The 18526-nt window shown below is 45.0% G+C and overlaps 1 protein-coding gene across 1 annotated transcript in view; it reads right to left on the reverse strand.

The window, feature by feature from the left end:
* The window catches only part of LOC129705459 (Fanconi anemia group A protein-like), a 144067-nt gene that overhangs the window by 1866 nt on the left and 123675 nt on the right, over window positions 1-18526 (reverse strand). Inside the window, exons 37-41 of the mRNA XM_055649032.1 lie at window positions 17242-17383; window positions 8067-8129; window positions 6896-7001; window positions 4106-4181; window positions 1294-1456 (exon numbers count right to left, since the gene is read on the reverse strand). Of these exons, the coding sequence (XP_055505007.1) occupies window positions 1294-1456; window positions 4106-4181; window positions 6896-7001; window positions 8067-8129; window positions 17242-17383 (550 nt within the window). The remainder of the gene's footprint in view (window positions 1-1293; window positions 1457-4105; window positions 4182-6895; window positions 7002-8066; window positions 8130-17241; window positions 17384-18526) is intronic.

The following is an 18526-nucleotide window of genomic DNA, read 5'->3' on the forward strand; positions in this document are numbered from 1 at the left end:
TGTTACCATGCAAAACAAAATAGCTCTTTACTCAGTGCTACATTACAGTTTCCCGTTACTCAAGAAAGAACTCTGCTATTGAACAGTAGCAAAACAATTCACATCAGAAGCACAGTTATGACTGCTTTGAATTATTATAGCCATTTAAAGGTTTAAGGGGCTGTCCCACTTGGGTTACCTAATTGGCGAGTTTAGAAGAGTTTAAAAAAATGACATGTTGAAGACCTCCTCCGACTAGCTGCAACTAACTTCGGGAAAATTGAACACTGAATAGTGGAGAGTGAATACCTCCTACGATCTCCTTCGACTATGATGAAGACTATTTTCGACTACCATGCCGACCTACTCCGACTAAACCTACGAATAAAAAAAGTTTCGATTTTTTCCAAGGTGACCTTTTTTTTTACTCGCGGGCATTTTTTAACATATTGAAAAAAACGCCGCGACCTAGCTGAGGCCTCGAGTACGCGGAGACCACTCTCGAGCATGAAGGAGAGTTACCTCCTACGACCTCGTGTCGACCATGCTGCAAGTATGAGTCGAGGGCAAACTCGCCAGAACTTGCGGATTAGGTCGCCCAAGTGGCACAGGCCATTTACACAGGGTGGTTGCAAATGGTACTGCTGAATATTTTTGCAACCTTCTTGACTGGCAATGTAACTCTGAGTAATCTAAAAACAGGACATTGTTAACCTAAATTTTATCAATACTGACACTGGACTACATTCTGAAACCATTCACAAGGTGAGACTTAAGTACCAAGTAGTCATTTAAATTGAATCAATAGTAGTGTACTCAATTTTTGCATCTGCTGCTATTATCTAAAAGTAATGGGCTGGTTGCAGGAGGTATACTTGGCTAGTACTGGTTTAACTGAAACGAATAAAATGAAAAAAAAAAATGTTTTTTAAATGTGTTAATTCTACAGATGTCACCCACTACTACTACTACTACAGCAAATCTAACAATTACTTAAAGTTTACTTTAGAGATACTGCGCAGAAACGGGCCATGGACCAGCGATCGCCGCACACTAACATCCTCCTACACACCAAGGACAGTTAACATTTATACCAAGTCCATTAGCCTACAAACCTGTACCTGCCTTTGGAACAATACGATTTTGAAATGAATGATGGTGATGGTGTATAACAACTAGATTATTCTCAGTGTCATCACGAGGGAGCTGGAACTACAGCTTACAACAGAACTGAAAACCTTTTGGGCTCAAAGTGGAATATAGCAATTTGGGAGCAAGAGATTAACCATTTCTGTTGATTAACTAGGAAGTTACCTGGTTGGAGTTTTGCAAATCGGGCTGATCCGAGACTGGGATGATATTTTCTCCATCGAGGAAGAGCTTGACCATTGCCGAATGCAGAGTGATGGCTACGAACAGAAAATCTGAGTGCTTGATGACTGAGGAAACCAGCTTTGGATCCAGAATAATCAATAAACTATTGGGAAATTAAGAAATATTAATGACACCCCGCACTGCGAAGGTTCTACTTTCTTATGCAAAATAATGTCAGCATTTAAGAAAACATTTAGTTTTAGGTCAAAGAAGTCCACTTGCGATGCTTCACTTGAATAATAAAATGCATTCAAGGTTCAAAAACTGCCAGTTGCTTATAAAGACGTGTCTGTGAAGAAGCTTCAGATTTACATTGATTGCAAATATAACATTTGGAAAATAGATTTTTCTAAGAGCTTAACATCTGTAGTTGGAAAGTTACCAGAGAGTATTCTGAGGGATAGGTTATACAGGCATTTGAATGGGCAAGGGCTGCTGAGGGATAGTCAGCATGGTTTTGTACGTGGGAGGTCATGTCTCCCGCCGACCTACGTCCACCCGCGACAAGCTCCGACCCTGACAATTCAGTCGCCGGTACCTGTCGCAGGTTGACGTAGGTAGTCGCCAATGGAATTCACCGACATCGTCATCCTGGCGACAACCTACGACAGGGGAAGACAAGTTACGTCAAGCCCACAGTCACCAAAAGGTTTTGAACATTTAAAAATCCAGTGGCTACAAGAAAAACGTTACGACTCTTTAGGCGACAACTCACGATCATACAGGCATCACCCCGCAACCATGTGGCAACAGCCTAGTTGCCGAAAAAAATCGCCTAAGTGAGACAGGCCTTTGTTTGAACTTGAGCAGGAAGGATGTGTCTATACACTTCAGAATTCATTATGCTACTCCCATCAGCAGTTGTATCATCAATGTTTGTATAGAGTTATATAGAGCTGTAGGGGCTAGTGGAATCAAGGGATAAGGGGTGAAGGCAGTCAGGGGTTATTGATTGGGGACGATCAGCCATGATCACAATGAATGGCGGTGCTGGCTTGAAGGGCCGAATGGCCTCCTCCTGCATCTATTTTCTATGTTTCTAATGAAGATAAGTGAGCCAGTAACTTCAGCAGCCATACATGCCCAGGCCAATACACCCCCACCACCGTGTTTTACAGTTGAGGTGGTATTCTTTGGATCTTGGGCAGTTCCTTCTCTCCTCCATACTTTGCTGTTACCATCACTCTGATATGAGTTCAACTTCATCTCATCCGTCGACAAGACCTTTTTCCAGAACTGTGGTTGCTCTTTTAAGTACTTCTTGACAAACTGTAACCTGGCAAACAGGCAAAGCAGAAGTGTCCATGTGGCGGGGCTGGAAACTGGAAGTATCCTGAGCTAATTCTGCCACCACTATCGTCTATTGCGACAAGTGACGGCTACCACTGATTGTCGTCAGAAGCTGCCGTCCTTTTCAGGACGGACGATTACAGCGATGTCAACATTTGAAACATGGAAGATGGACACAAAAGAAGACCTGGCCATCCTATTTTTGCGGCTAACCAGTGGTTTGCATCTTGCAGTGTAGCCTCTGTATTTCTGTTCATGAAGTCTTCTGCGGACAGTGGTCATTGACAAATCCACACCCGACTCCTGTAGAGTGTTTCTGATCTGTCGGACAGTTGTTTGGGGTTTTCCTTTATTAGAGAGAATTCTTCTGTCATCAGCTGTGGAGGTCTTCCTTGGCCTGCCAGTCCCATTGTGATTAGTAAGCTCACCAGTGCTCTCTTTCTTCTTAATGATGTTCCAAAACAGTTGATTTTGGTAAGCCTAAGGTTTGGCTGATGTCTCTAACAATTTTATTCTTGTTTCTCAGTTTCATAATGGCTTCTTTGACTTTCATTGGCACAACTTTGGTCCTCATGTTGATAAACAGCAATAAAAGTTTCCAAAGGTGATGGAAAGACTGAAGGAAAGACTAGGTGCTGAGAGTTCTCTTATACCTGCATTAAGGAGTCAATTATATACACATGAGCATTTACGAACACATGTGAAACCATGTGTCCCAAACATTATGGTGCCCTGAAATGGGGGGACTATGTATAAACACAGCTGTAATTACTACATGGTGAAACCAAAATGTATAAAAAATACCCTTTAATAAAATCTGACAATGTCTTTAACCTCGTGTAATCTTTTCTATTACAAACCTCAAATTGTGGAGTACAGAGGCAAAGAAATAAATGACGGGTCTTTGTCCCAAACATTATGGAGGGCATTGTTTACTGAGAGGTTGAGTAGTCTGGGCTTTATCCCTTAGAGCACAGGAAGATGAGGGGTGATCTTTTGAGGTGGATAAGATTTTGAGAGGAATTGATCAGGTAGACGCACAGTCTCTTGCCCAGAGTAGGGGAATAGAGGACCAGAGGATATAGGTTCAAGGTGAAGGGGAAAAGATTTAATAGGAATTTGAGGGGCAACTTTTTCACACAAAGGGTGGTGAGTGTATGGAACAAGCTGCCAGAGGAGGTAGTTGAGGCTGGGACTATCCCAACATTTAAGAAACAGTTAGACAGGTACATGGATAGGACAGGTTTGGAGGGATATGGACCAAGCGCAGGCAGGTGGGACGAGTGTAGCTGGGACACGTTGGCCGGTGTGGGCAAGTTGGGCGGAAGGACCTGTTTCCACACTGTATCACTCTATGATGAGTCTATGAGATACATCATCAAGTTTTAAATTCAATTTTAAATCAAACCATTTGGGGCTTAAACATATTTCATTAATAGCTTACACTAGCTACATATTATACCTGTAAAAGACAATAGGAAGCAGCTTTCTTTCCACATCTGAGATCATGCTGAATAGGATCTGGTGTGGCTTGTAATCTGTTGCATTGGAGGGGAAGAAATGGCACAAGCTCATGTCTTTTTAAAAGGTTTTTATGACCAAACATTAACATAAATCTGACTAATCTGCATAATTAATTATTGCCCATTGACTCAGTGATGAACCTATACTCCAATCATGACTATTCTGGAACTTTACACTCTCTCTATGACAACAAACTCATGATGGGATCCCGTTGGAGGTGATGAAAATGTCGGAGGATGATGTGCTGTATGTGAAGGCTGATGGAGTTTGCATACAACACTTCATCCTCTGACATTCCCGCCACCTCCAACGGGATCCCACCATTAGTCACTCTTCCCCTCTCCATCCTTCCTGCTTTCCACAGAACGTTCCCTCCGCAACTCCCTGTTCCTCATCCCTTCCCAACCAAACTACTCCCTCCCAAGGAACTTTCCCCTGCAACCACAAGGGATGCAACGCCTGTCCCTAGACCTCCTCCCACAACTCTGTCCAGGGACTCCGATAGTCCTTTCAGGTCAGGCAGAGGTTCACTTGGACCTCCTCCAACCACATCTACTGGATCTGGCGCCGGCTCCTTTACATCGGCGAGACCTAATGCAGACTGGGCGAAGATTTCGCTGAAAGCTTACACTCTGTCCAGCTTGGTTGCCCATCTCCCGGTTGCTAAACACTTCAACTCCCCCTCTCATTCCCACACTCGCCTTCCTGTCCTGGGCCTCCTCCACTGTCAGAGTGAGGCCACCTGCAAACTGGAGAAACAGCACTTCATCATTCGTTTGGGAGCTTACAACCCAGCAGTATGAACATTGGTTTCTCTAATTTCAAGTAACCCCTGCATTTCCTCCCCTCTCTCTCCCCCTTCCCACACCCTGGTCATACTACCAGTCCTATTCTTTGCATCTTTGTATCTGTCTTGTTACACCTCTCCCAGCCAACAGAAGGCCATTCTGGGCTTCACCCTTCGTGAGATCATCTCTGCACGGCCCATATTTGTTCTGGCCTTTTTTTTTTAAGGTTATTTTAGAGATACTGCATGAAAACAGGCACTTTAGCCCATCGAGTCTGCGCTGGCCAGTGATCTCTGCACAGTAGTACTATCCTACACACGAAGGACAATTTACAATTTTTAACCAAGCCAAATTAACTTACAAATGTGTACGTCTTTGGAGTGTGGGAGGAAACTTGTGCACTCGAAGAAAACCCATGCGGTAACGGGGAGAACATACAAACGTTGTACAAACAGCACCCGTAGTTAGGATCGAACCCATGACTTTGGCACTGTGAGGCAGCAACTACCGCTGTGCCCTCTGTGCCTTTTATCGCTTCCAATTTATCACCCCCCCTCCCCATCACCTCTACTTTCAGTCCGAAGAAGTGTTCCAACCCGGAACGTTACCTATTCTTTTTCTCCAGAGATACTGCCTGACCCACCGAGTTACTCCAGCATTTTGTGCCTATCTTCAGTGTAAACCAGCATCTGCAGTTACTTCCTACACAGGAATAGGCCATCCTGTCCAACTAATCCACTTTGGCATTTGTTCTGCCCTTATCTCCTACTGCTTTTCCTGTGCTTATATGAAGTTAACCCTCGACGTTTCTCCACCTAGTGCCTGTGTAATCTCTACAACAATTCATGGCGACTCGATTTCTTTATAGGCATACAGCTAAGCTCTTCACTAATGGAAACAATCTCCAGTGTCCACTTTATCAAACCCTATAATAATCTTGAAAGCTAATATTATATTTGCATGTTCAGATTGCAAAGGAAACCGGTTTAATGTTGTAGGCCCCTTATACCGTTTCGATCCAATTTATATTGGTGTGGCTGAAATTCTCCAGTTATTCTAAAATATTTTTACTCACTTCCTTGATATACCTTTACTAATATGCTTTATACCAGTGGTTCTTAACCTTTTTGGCATATGTACACGCATACCCGAACACAATACTGTGTGTCGTATGTACCTTTGTCAGGTTCCTAAAAATGGGCTCAACAAATGGATATGTTATTTATGACCCCTTCATGGCCCCCGGTAAAGCCCCAAACGACCCCCCCCCCCCATGGGGGTCCTGACCCCCCCAGATTAAGAACTGCTTTATACAAAATATTTGTATTTGCCTGTCCCGATGCTTCTGTAGCTATTCTTGGTTCCTCCCAATGCATGCTTGTCTCATCATATCAGTAAATAAAACAGTTTAAAGGGCCTGTCCCACTTTCACGACCTAATTCACGACCTGTTTTTACTCGTGGACATTTTTCATTATGTTAAAAAAACGCCCCGACCTTGATGACACGAGTACCCACGACTGGCATCACAACCTACCTACGACCTCGTGACGACCAAGCTGCGAGTACGAGTCAAGGGCAAACTCGGCAGAGGTCGTGAATTAGCTTGTGAAAGTGGGTCAGGCCCTTTACTCATTCTTTCCACTTTTGGTTAGCCATCTTTTAAAGATTCCTATTCTAGAACTGTAGTGGCTTCATAGCCATCAGTACCTAACTGCCTCTGTTCTTTCCATACCCCCCTTTTCCAATTGTGTGTGTATTTAAGCTGTTTGCATTTATTTCTCAAAGTCGGTTCCTTTGAGTGCCGATAACTTCAGTTTGTTGTGGGTAATATGCATCGAGATAGTCATTATCTTATAAAATAGACAGGATTATGTTATAAAATAGACAGGATTTGATACATTAGTGACAAATAAATTAGTTCAAAGTCAAATAACCTACCCTTGTTTACCACCATAAAGATATCAAGCCAGGGTTGGTTCTGCTCCTCTAAAATCATGATCATATCAGCGCATGTTTTTAATGGAACAGTTAAGTCAGAGGTTTCCTTTTAAAAAACAAATGAATGTCAGATGTTTGGCAGAGCCAGAAAATTCGATCCAAATTCCAAATCATTTACATGGAACACACATTAAATGCACCCGAGTATCACGAAAATCAACCATTTTGCACCCTTTGCAATAAGAAAAAAAGAGAGAAATAATTCAAGTTAACAGAACTCCAAAAAAGCTGTAGGCAAATTGACCGATACATCTGCAAAGTAATTGCCAGAGGAAATCTGCCCTCTGGCATTTGTATTCACTGCAGTTTTGAAGGATGAGGGGCTATCTTATAGAAACATATAAAATTATAAAAGGGCTGGACAAGCTAGATGCAGGAAAAATGTTCCCAATGTTGGGCGAGTCCAGAACCAGGGGCCACAGTCTTAGAATAATGGGGAGGTCATTTGAGACTGAGGTGAGAAAAAACTTTTTCACCCAGAGTTGTGAATTTATGGAATTTCCTGCCACAGAGGGCAGTGGAGGACAAGTCACTGGATGGATTTAAGAGAGAGTTAGATAGAGCTCTAGGGGCTAGTGGAGTCAAGGGATATGGGAAGAAGGCAGGCACGGGTTATTGACAGGGGATGATCAGCCATGATCACAATGAATGGCGGTGCTGGCTCGAAGGGCCGAATGGCCTCCTCCTGCACCTATTTTCTATGTTCTATGTTTCTCTTTAGCTGGTGTGGGTATATTATGTTGCAGGCCCACCATTGCGGAAACTCCATACAGTCTCCTCATTTCAGGGTGGCGCAGAAGAAGCAATTAGCCCCTGCTTTGTCACAGATGAACACAGTCTTTCCAACCAGAATGTAAATAGACAGAAGCTACGCTAGTTATAATTTTATATGTAGAAACATTACCGGCAACATTTCCACAGCAGAATACTGTCGATTTGTTATCTGACGAAAGGCCATCAAACCGAAAACTTTTAACTCTTCCTTCGAAGATTGTAACTGACCCGCTGAGTATTTCCAGCATTACTTTGTCAAATTTCTAGCGTATGTAAACCATTTTCATCTTTGGTCGAACACCGACGCAAACTTTTGGGGATGATGGGACAATCTTACCTTTGGTTGCAGGAGTGACGAAACCAAATGCATCAAAGTCACATATAGGACAGAAACCTGGAACTGAAGCAAAGCGAATGATTGCACCAAATTTCATGAGCCCACAGATTGTTGATACTAACAGTGCAGTGAGAGATGTCCGTTCAACACAACATTGCTTTATGCAATTGGGTCTTGATTAAGCTAGAAAAGCTAACTCCTGCATTCCCTCTCTCTCCATCCCTCCCCCACCAAAGTCACACCAGCTTTTCATTCTCGTCTAGCACACAGCTAACAATGGCCCGTTTCCTTTATCACTGTTACTTTTTTGCATATAGAAACATTAAAATAGGTGCAGGAGGAGGCCATTCAGCACTTCGAGCCAGCACCGCTATTCATTGTGATGGCTGATCGTCCCCAATCAATAACCCGTGTCTGCCTTCTCCCCATATCCCTTGATTCCACTAGCCCCTAGAGCTCTATCTAACACTCTCTTAAATCCATCCAGTGATTTGTCCTCCACTGTCCTCTGTGGCAGGGAATTCCATAAATCCACAACTCTCTGGGTGAAAACGTTTTTTCTCACCTCAGTCTTAAATGGCCTCCCCTTTTATCCTATGGCTGTGGCCCCTGGTTCTGGACTCGCCCAACATTGGGAACATTTTTCCTGCATCTAGCTTGTCCAGTCCTTTTATAATTTTATATGTTTCTATAAGATCCCTCCTCATCCTTCTAAACTCCAGCGAATACAAGCCTAGTCTTTTCAATCTTTCCTCATATGACAGTCCCGCCATCCCAGGGATCAATCTCGCTGCACTGCCTCAATCACAAGGATTCTTTCATTCATTTGTTCTACATCTCTCGACATCACCGTCTATATCTCTCGTTTCACTTTCCCGTGACTTTCAGTCTGAAGAAAGGTCTCGACCCGAAACGTCAGCCATTCCTTTTCTCCAGAGACGCTACCTGAGGCACTAAGTTACTCCAGCATTTTGTGTCTGTCTCTGGCTGTTCCGGATGTTTAACACACACATTTCAATCTATTTCAGCTTTACTTGGCTGTTCCCGACGTGCCATCTTGCACTTGTCATTGAACCAGAGTTGACCACGTTGCTTGATGGTAACGGCAGAGCGAGGATAAGCTGAGCAGAGGGGTTCTACATTGTGGTAGTGCACAGCTCTGCGGTTGATGCTGTGTCACTGTGCCTCATGGATGTTGAGCTTTGCACTGCCACATCGGCTCAGGGTCCATTACACTTAGCATGCTTGTAATGTAACGTCAGTAGATAGGGTGGTAAAGAAAGCTTTTGGTGTGCTGGCCTTTATAAATCAGAGCATTGAGTATAGAAGTTGGGATGTAATGTTAAAATTGTACAAGGCATTGGTGAGGCCAATTCTGGAGTATGGTGTACAATTTTGGTCGCCCAATTATAGGAAGGATGTCAACAAAATAGAGAGAGTACAGAGGAGATTTACTAGAATGTTGCCTGGGTTTCAGCAACTAAGTAAGTTACAGAGAAAGGTTGAACAAGTTAGGGCTTTATTCTTTGGAGCGCAGAAGGTTAAGGGGGGGTTACACAAAAAAGCTGGAGAAAACTCAGCGGGTGCAGCAGCATCTATGGAGCGAAGGAAATAGGCAACGTTTCGGGCCGAAACCCTTCTTCAGACTGATCGGGGGCCGAGAGAAGAGGAGAACTTCTTCAAGGTAGGCATATCTTGAAGAGATAACGCAGTGGAGTATACACAGTGTTTAAGAGGGAACTGCAGATGCTGGAGAATCGAAGGTTACACAAAAAAGCTGGAGAAACTCAGCGGGTGCAGCTGCAGTTAAGGGGGGACTTGATAGAGGTCTTTAAAATGATGAAAGGGATAGTCAAGAGTTGACATGGATAAGGTTTTCCCACTGAGAGGAGGGAAGATTCAAACAAGGGGACATGACTTGAGAAGTAAGGGACATAAGTTTAGAGGTAACATGAGGGGGAACTTCTTTACTCAGAGAGTGGTGGCTGTGTGGAATGAGCTTCCAGTATAAATTGGATAGTTATATGGACGGGAAAGGAATGGAGGGTTATGGTCTGAGCGCAGGTATATGGGACTAGGGGAGAATACGTGTTCGGCACGGACTAGAAGGGTCGAGATGACCTGTTTCCGTGCTGTAATTGTTATATGGTTATATGGTAATGTCACACATCTCAATGGAAGGTGGCCTCATTGTGAAGACTGGACCATCTCTGCAAGGACTGTGCACTGTACAGTACTGAAAACTTATGGGCCTGTCCCACTTGCGCAACTTTTTCGGCGACTTCCGGCACCCGTCATAGGTCGTCGCAGGTCGCTGAAAATTTTCAACATGTTGAAAATCCAGCGGCGACCAGAACAAGGTATGACATTTTTGGGCGACTACTCACAACCATACAGGCTTCACCCCGCAACATGTCACCTGTATGATCGTGAGTCATTTCCTCAGTCGCCCAAAGAGTCTTAGCATCTTTCTGGTCACCGCTGGATTTTCAACATGTTGAAAATTTTCGGCGACCTGCAACGACCTATGATGGGTGCCGGCAGTCGCCGAAAACATCGCGTAAGTGGGACAGGCCCGTTACACTCTTGAATTAGACATGTCACCAGCCAGGCTGTTCCAGTACAATACAGCATCGCACATTGTGGAGACAGTCCACATGCTGCAATGGACAGATGCATCTGCCGTAGGTATTTGAGAAGAATGTGCAGCTGCATCTTCCAGAACTCTGTCCGTTCAGTCAATGGTGGAGCTTCTGTGCTACATGGGTACTCTGCAGTCCACGCACTTGCTTCCTTCAGTGCTACGTCCAAATGTAATTCAACAAACAGCACTGATTTATCAACTGAGGGAAGACAGTAGGAGCTAATCAAAAGGACGTTTAGTTCCATATATTTGACCTGATACCATGAGACTTCATGCGGTTTAGTTTAGAGATACAGTGCGGAACAGGCCCTTCCGCAAACTGAGTCCGTACTGACCAGCGATCCTCGCACATTAACACTATCCTAAAGGGCCTGTCCCACTTACGTGTCCTTGGCACGCAAATTACGCAGCCTCGTGGTCGCGTTAAGGTGTGCGGGCTTCGTATGGCCTCGCAGAGCCGGTCCAACTTAGAAGCACGGAGGGGTATGTAGTTGTGTGCGACATCGCGGGGGGCTCTGAAATTTTTGTAGCAAACAAATCTTTGCGCATCCACGGCCTGTCACGGAACTGACGGCCAAAGTAGGACAGGCCCAAGAACCTGGCGTGATGCAACGTCTCACCTCCAACAGCAGCAGAAGCAGGCAAACGATCACCGAACTCGGCCTGGGGCTCACGGCCGTTGCGGTCAGGATCCGCCCCCATTTCTACTCCCGGAGCGGGGCCAAAAAAATTGAAGATGGACACAAAATGCAGGAGTTGTGCCCCTGTCCCACTTAGGAAACCCGAACGGAAACCTCTGGAGACTTTGCGCCCCACCCAAGGTTTCCATGCGGTTCCCAGAGGTTTTTGGCAGTCTCCCTACCTGCTTCTACCACCTGCAACCTCCGGCAACCACCTGCAACCTCTGGGAACCGCACGGAAACCTTGGGTGGGGTGCAAAGTCTCCAGAGGTTTCCGTTCAGGTTTCCTAAGTGGTACAGGGGCATAACTCAGCGGGACCGGCAACATCTCTGGAGAGAAGCAATGGGTGACGTTTCGGGTCAAGACCCTTCTTTTCTAACTAAAGAAAAGTCTCGACACGAAATGTCACCCATTGCTTCTCTCCAGAAATGCTGCCGATCCCGCTGAGTTACTCCAGCTTTGTGTCCATCTTCAAATGACGGCACTCGCTCCAGACGGCTGTGCATGTAATCACGCCGGACCATCGCGGCTCAACACGACCACGAGGTCGCGTAATTTGCGTTCCAAGGACACGTAAGTGGGACAGGCCCTTAACTCGCACATTAGGGACAATTTACACTTATACTGAGCCAATTAACCTGCAAACTTGTATGTCTTTGGAGTGTGGGAGGAAACTGGAGATCTCAGAGAAAACCCACGTGGTCACGGGAAGAACATTAACAACTCTGTAGAGACAGCACCTGGAGTTGGGATGTAAGAGCTGCAAGAGCTGCAACGTGCTGACACAGTTTTGTCACAACTGTATTTGGTGCCCGAGTGGAGACCAGAGGCACCATCTTCTGGTTTTACTTCATTTTTGTTTAAATGAAGCAAAACTAGTATAACTGAGTGAGACACAAAAAGCTGGAATATCTCAGCGGGACCGGCAGCATCTCTGGAGAGAAGGAATGGGTGACATTTTGGGTTGAGACCCTTCTTTAGACCGAGAGTCAGGGGAAAGGAAGACACAGAGATATGGAAGCGTGAGGTGTGAAAACAAGACATCAATGGGGACGAAGTTCAAGGAAAAGGTAGAATAGATCATTGTGAGCTGGGAGAAGGTGATAACGAAGCAAACAGAGATGACATTTAATGAAGACTGATCGGACAACTAGGATGGGGAGGGATGGAGAGAGAGGGAAAGCAAGGGTTACTTGAAGTTAGGGAAGTCAATATTCATACCGCTGGGGTGTAAGCTACCCAAGCGAAATACGAGGTGTCGTTCCTCCAATTTGTGTTGGGACACACTTGCCAAGCCTCTTCAGAATCAACCACACATGCAGGGTGGACCAGCAATGGATGGCAAATTTACTTACTTAAAGCATCTTAGTGCATATTGCACATATTACACACATTTAATTTAAAACAGTTGCCCTTTCTTAGCAACAAATAAACTCCACCTTGGTCAATCTCCATTCTGTGAGACTTTGATTTCACTACAAGATTTAACTTAAAAATGCTGAGATTCTGAGAACCACTAGGGGGCAGTAGATTTCCATGCATTCTTAAAATGTTAAAAGTATTAAAAAGTAAGAAACTAATAGATTAATGGAAGCACCAACCCTCAAATAATGTTATCTGATACAAAATGAATGGAAATGTTAAAGTAAACAGCAAAGTACTTCTTAATAACAATATGTATCTTCCCATGCAGGGACCCACTTTAAAGAAGCCTAAAAGGGATGGATTGCAACCTTGTCGTGGTCGGGGAGCTTGTGTGTCTCAGTGACCCCTAGAGCTATGCCAGCGGGAGATTCGTCTCCTGTTAGGGTCTCCCATGCAGGACAGGTCGAAGGGTAGAGGCGAGACAAGGAGCGATCCACTGGTCCTCCAGGTTGGAGGTTGAGCACAGGGTTAACAACCCTGTCTCATAAAACAAATATGTTACGGAAACAGCAACTTAAGGAATCAACACTGCTGGGCGTGATGGACCTCCAGGGCTATCGACAGATGCTAGGATGAATGTCAACGGTGAAAGCTGAAAGGAAGCCACTGGCAGGAAGGTGGAGCTTCTAAATGCCAAATATAAGACTAGGATAGGTTTCTGCAATGTACAAACAATGCACGACACAGGGAAACTAGCACAAGTGACATCAGAGATGAGACGATACAACCTAGATATTCTTGGAGTCAGTGAAAGTAGATGGACGGGATCAGGGAGACTTAGGACCAGCACAGTGGAGATGGTGTTGTACTCAGGAAGGGATGGCGAGAATCACAGAGAAGGAGCAGCCATCATTTTAAAGAAATGAGTAGAGAATAGTTTGATAGAGTGTGAACCTGTCAATAGTAGACTCGTGAAGATCAGAATGGGGGGGGGGGGGGGGGGGGGGAAGTAAATGAATACAACCATCATCCAGTGTGATGCTCCAATAAACAGTAGTGTGATGATAGTGTTAAGGATGAATTCTATGAGCAACTACAGGCTGTTAGAAAACGCACCAAGACATGACATGAAGGTTGTGATGGGAGACCTGAATGCCAAGGTTGTACACAACAACACAGACCAGGAAAGAGCTATGGGGGGAAAAAGGGCTGTGGTAATATGAATGAGAATGGAGAGAGACTAACAGAACTCTGCACCACTTACAACCTAGTAATTGGAGGGACCACCCTTTCCGCACCGAGACATCCACAAACTGACATGGTGCTCTCCAAATGGAAAGGATAAGAATCAGATAGACCACTTGATGATTAATGGCAGATGGAGATGCTCATTACTTGATGTTAAGGTTAAACGATGAAGTGATGTTGGTCGTGACCACCTGGCTGTCTCAAAGTGTAACTGAAGAAAACAGGGTGCAAACAGACAGGCAGGCAACAGTTTGACATTGAGAAACTAAATGACCGAAAAGTGAAAGGCTCTTTCATGTTACAATTAAGGAACAGGTTTCAGGCACTAGCAGATATGGATGATCACACAGAGCCAAATGCAAATGATATTAATACTGTGTGGGAACAAACCAAAATAGCTTATGTGAAAACCAACGAAGCCTGCCTTGGGATTAAGCAGAAGACAAAAAAGGAGTGGATGACTGACGGCAACAGGAAAAAATTAAAGAAGCAAATAAAGTCCAAACGGCTGCAAGAAAGATACAAGATGCTGTACCAAGAAGCAAACAAAGCTGTTCAGAGGAAAGGCAAAGCTGACAAACGGGCGTACCTGGACGATCTTGCTAATCAAGCAGAAGATGCAGCTGAGAAAGGGGAGCAAGGGAAGGTCTACAAGATAACCAAGATAATCTGTGGCAAAAATCGTCGAACCACTGAGACACCAATTGTAGACACAAAGGGCCGACTCCTAACTACAGAAGCAGAACAAGAAGCTCGCTGGGTGGAACACTTCAATGAAGTACTGAATAGAGCACCGCCCATAATAAAGGCTAACACCCAACATGCAGAGGATGACCTGGACATTAGCACTGAACCACCAACTCAGGAGGAAATTGTTACAGCCATAAGTCTCTCAAAAATGGAAAAGCCCCCGGCCAAGAAACCTCAATGCAGAACTGTCCAAGGCAGACCCAGAACTTGCAGCTGAAGTATTTGTACCACTTTTCACAGCTGTTTGGGAAAGGAAGGATATACCTGATGACTGGTCGGAAGGAGTCATCATTAGGATACAAAAGAAAGGCAACTTAAGCGAGTGTAACAATCGGAGAGGGATCACTCTTCTATCAATTCCAAGCAAGATTCTGGCAAAGATTATTATACAATGTATCTCAGACGTAGTAGACAAACAGCGCAGGAATGAACAGGCAGGGTTTTGTGGTGGGCGGGGATGCATTGACCAGATATTTGCCCTTCGTAACATACTAGAACAGTGTAGAGAGTGGCAGAGTCAGACATACATCAACTTCGTTGATTTCGAGAAAGCATTTGACAGCATCCACCGACACAGCTCTGGGGCATACTACGAATGTATGGGATCCCACAGCCTATGGTCGAAGTCGTTTAGAGTTTCTACGCCAACTTCTCTTGTAGAGTAGGGAACAGTACCCACACATTCCAGGTGAAGACAGGAGTCTGACAAGGGTGTGTGATGTCAGTGCTACTCTTCAATATTGTTATTGACTGGGTGCTGCATCAGACAACCGAAGACCAAGCAAGAGGCATACGGTGGACCGTCTCCTCAGCATTGTAAGACCTTGATTTTGCTGATGACTTGGCTCTGGTCTCCCACACTCACAAGCACATGCAGGAAAAAACATCCCGTTTCAGTGACTTTGCACAACAAATTGGCCTGAAGATAAACCAGGAAAAATCTGAAGTAATGACACTAAACATCCAAAACCCTTGACAATCCAAGTGAATGGAAATGATCTTCCCATAACTGAGGAGTTGACCTATCTTGGTAGCAAAGTCAGACACGATGGTGGAGCACACAATGACATCAAGGACCGGCTAAACTAGGCTAGGAATGTTTTCAGAATGCTAAACAATGTATGGAGGTCCCAGCAATACCAAGCTGGTTATACCAGAGCTGTGTCCTCTCCACCCTCCTATAAGGCTCGGAATACTGCAGCATGAAGCAGCTGTCGGTCTTCCATACTAAGAACCGGAAAAGAAACCTTAGAATATTTTGGCCAAACACCATATCCAACCAAGATCTCCTTGCTCAATGCCAAGAGAGCATGGACACCATCTTCATGAGGTCGCTGGAACTGGATTGGCCATATACTGAGAAGAGAACCAGACAGTATCCCTGCACTGGACAACGGAAGGGAAAAGGAAAAGAGGAAGACCCGAAACCACCTGCCGTCGAACTGTAGAGGAGGAAATGAAAACAATGGAGCTGACCTGGGCTGGTGTCCAGAAGCTCGCCCAGAACACACAGGAGTGGAGGACCTTTGTTGCTGCCCTACATGCCAGGAGGCATAATAGGCAGTAATAAAGTAAAGGGCCTGTCCCACCAGCATGCGACTCCATGCGACAAGCGCGACCTAACGTGGTCGCTTGAGTCGTACGGCCTCGCGGGGCCGGTCCCACTTAGATCGCCGGAGCTGTATGGAGTTGTGCGGAGCTGGTCCCGACATCACGCGGGACTCCGAAAAATTGACCGTGTTCAAGAATTCCCCGTGGCCCGCAGCCGCCTCGGTGCCATACGCACCGCCTCGACGGGCATACGCAGCGTCTTGACGCCGTTCGTCACCCGCGGACTTCGCTCGAACTTCATGTCACTCACTCGACCTCCGCGCGGCCCCCGCTTCCGGTTTGGTCGCGCTCACCGCATGCTCGTGGGACAGGTCCTTAAGTAAGTAAAAGGGATGGGCGGAAAAAAGTAACGCAGGAAAATGTATTAAACAGAGGAAATTTTCAGAAGAATGGTCCCAACCCAACACATCATCTGTCTACAAAAGACTTTGTTGCTGAAGCTTTTAGAACTCATTACTCTCTTGAGAGAACATCATTGCAGGAAGATAGACTCAAAACGCTGGAGTAACTCAGCGGGACCGGCAGCATCTCTGGAGAGAAGGAGACGATTTGGGTCGAGACCCTTCTCCAGACTGGTCCCTCATCATAGAAATGTGCAATTTGACAATGTTGAGGATACAAGCTGAAACATCCACAATGTATTGACACCATGGTGTTATTGGAATGCAACCTTTACAAAAACAATGCCTTAAAGTTACCTACAGGCAATAAACAAGTGTTAAACATGGTAGCTAATCTCTAATACTGTAACCAAATAGACTATACAAAAAAATATTTTGATCAATATTTTAATGATTAAACTTTTTACGCAGTAGCCTTTGATGTCTTCTTCCACAAAGTTGACAGATTGCAAGAACATGTGTTGTTATAGATTACCTCTTTATTTTCAGCACAGATTTCTCTCATTGCTGTCTGCAGCATCTTCAGGCTATTCCCCCTCTGCAGGGTGAAGTACAAGAAGGCGCCAAGCACCCAGGGGCAACAGGGTGGACCACTTTCCAATTTTCCTACAAGTAACCTGTGACAATGGAAATAAAACGTGAAAATATCAATTTCCCTTCGTTAAGTTTTGTGTCTCAACTGTTACGATAATCTGAGTAAAAAGCCACCAAGGGCCTCATCCGATTGCTTAACCTGTTAAGTAAGTAAGTTTTTTGGCCAAGTATTCGCATACAAGGAATTAGCCTTGGTGCTCCGCCCACAAGTAACACATGACATACAGTGACAGTTACGAATGACTCAGAAAACACTAAACATTAATAATAATAAAACATTAATGATAAAACACCATTGATCAAGCATGTGAACCAACAAAATACCAGATCAAAGGGAGGCTACAGATTTTTGGCTGTTGAGAAGAGCAACTACTCGTGGATAAAAACTGTTTTTATATCTGGCTGTGGCAGCTTTGACAATCCGGAGTCGTCTTCCAGAGGGAAGTGATTCAAAGAGTTTGTGGCCAGGGTGAGAGGGGTCCGAGATGATCTTGCCCGCTCGCTTCCTGGCCCTTGCAGTGTACAGTTCATCAATGGAGGGAAGGTTGCAGCCAATAATCTTCTCTGCTGATCGGACGATTCGCTGCAGCCTCCAGGTGTCGTGCTTGGTGGCTGAGCCAAACCAGACCATGATGGAGAAGGTGAGGACAGACTCTACGATGGCCGTGTAGAATTGGAACATCATTGCCTGTGGCAGATTGTGCTTCCTCAGCTGCTGCAGGAAGTACATACTCTGTTGGGCCTTTTTGACTGTGGAGTCGATGGTGGCCCCCCAAATAAGGTCCTTGGAGATGACCTTGGTCCTTGTTATTCTGCAGGATCAATCGTTTATTCATATACTCCCAAAATGTATCTGACCCCATAAAGGGCTTAAAACGCAAACCTTCCTCAAACTGAAGAATCACAACACACAGAAGCCGTGTGCAAACATTTTCAAAAGCCACAGATGGCGACACCAACCAAAGCTGAAGTTAGTGTTCAAGTCTTTGATTAACTTGGCTGCTTTTCTTAGACACAGTGAAGTCTACATGGAGAGTGTGGTCTGTGAGATGGACTGGGACACATCCACAACTCTCTGCAATTGCTTGCAGTCTTGTGCAGAGCTGGTCCCAGGTCAAGCTGTCACGCAACCCAACAGTATATTTTCTGTGGTGCATCTGGAGAAT

Source organism: Leucoraja erinacea, chromosome 17 (genome assembly GCF_028641065.1).
Source record: "Leucoraja erinacea ecotype New England chromosome 17, Leri_hhj_1, whole genome shotgun sequence".
NCBI lineage: Eukaryota > Metazoa > Chordata > Chondrichthyes > Rajiformes > Rajidae > Leucoraja > Leucoraja erinaceus.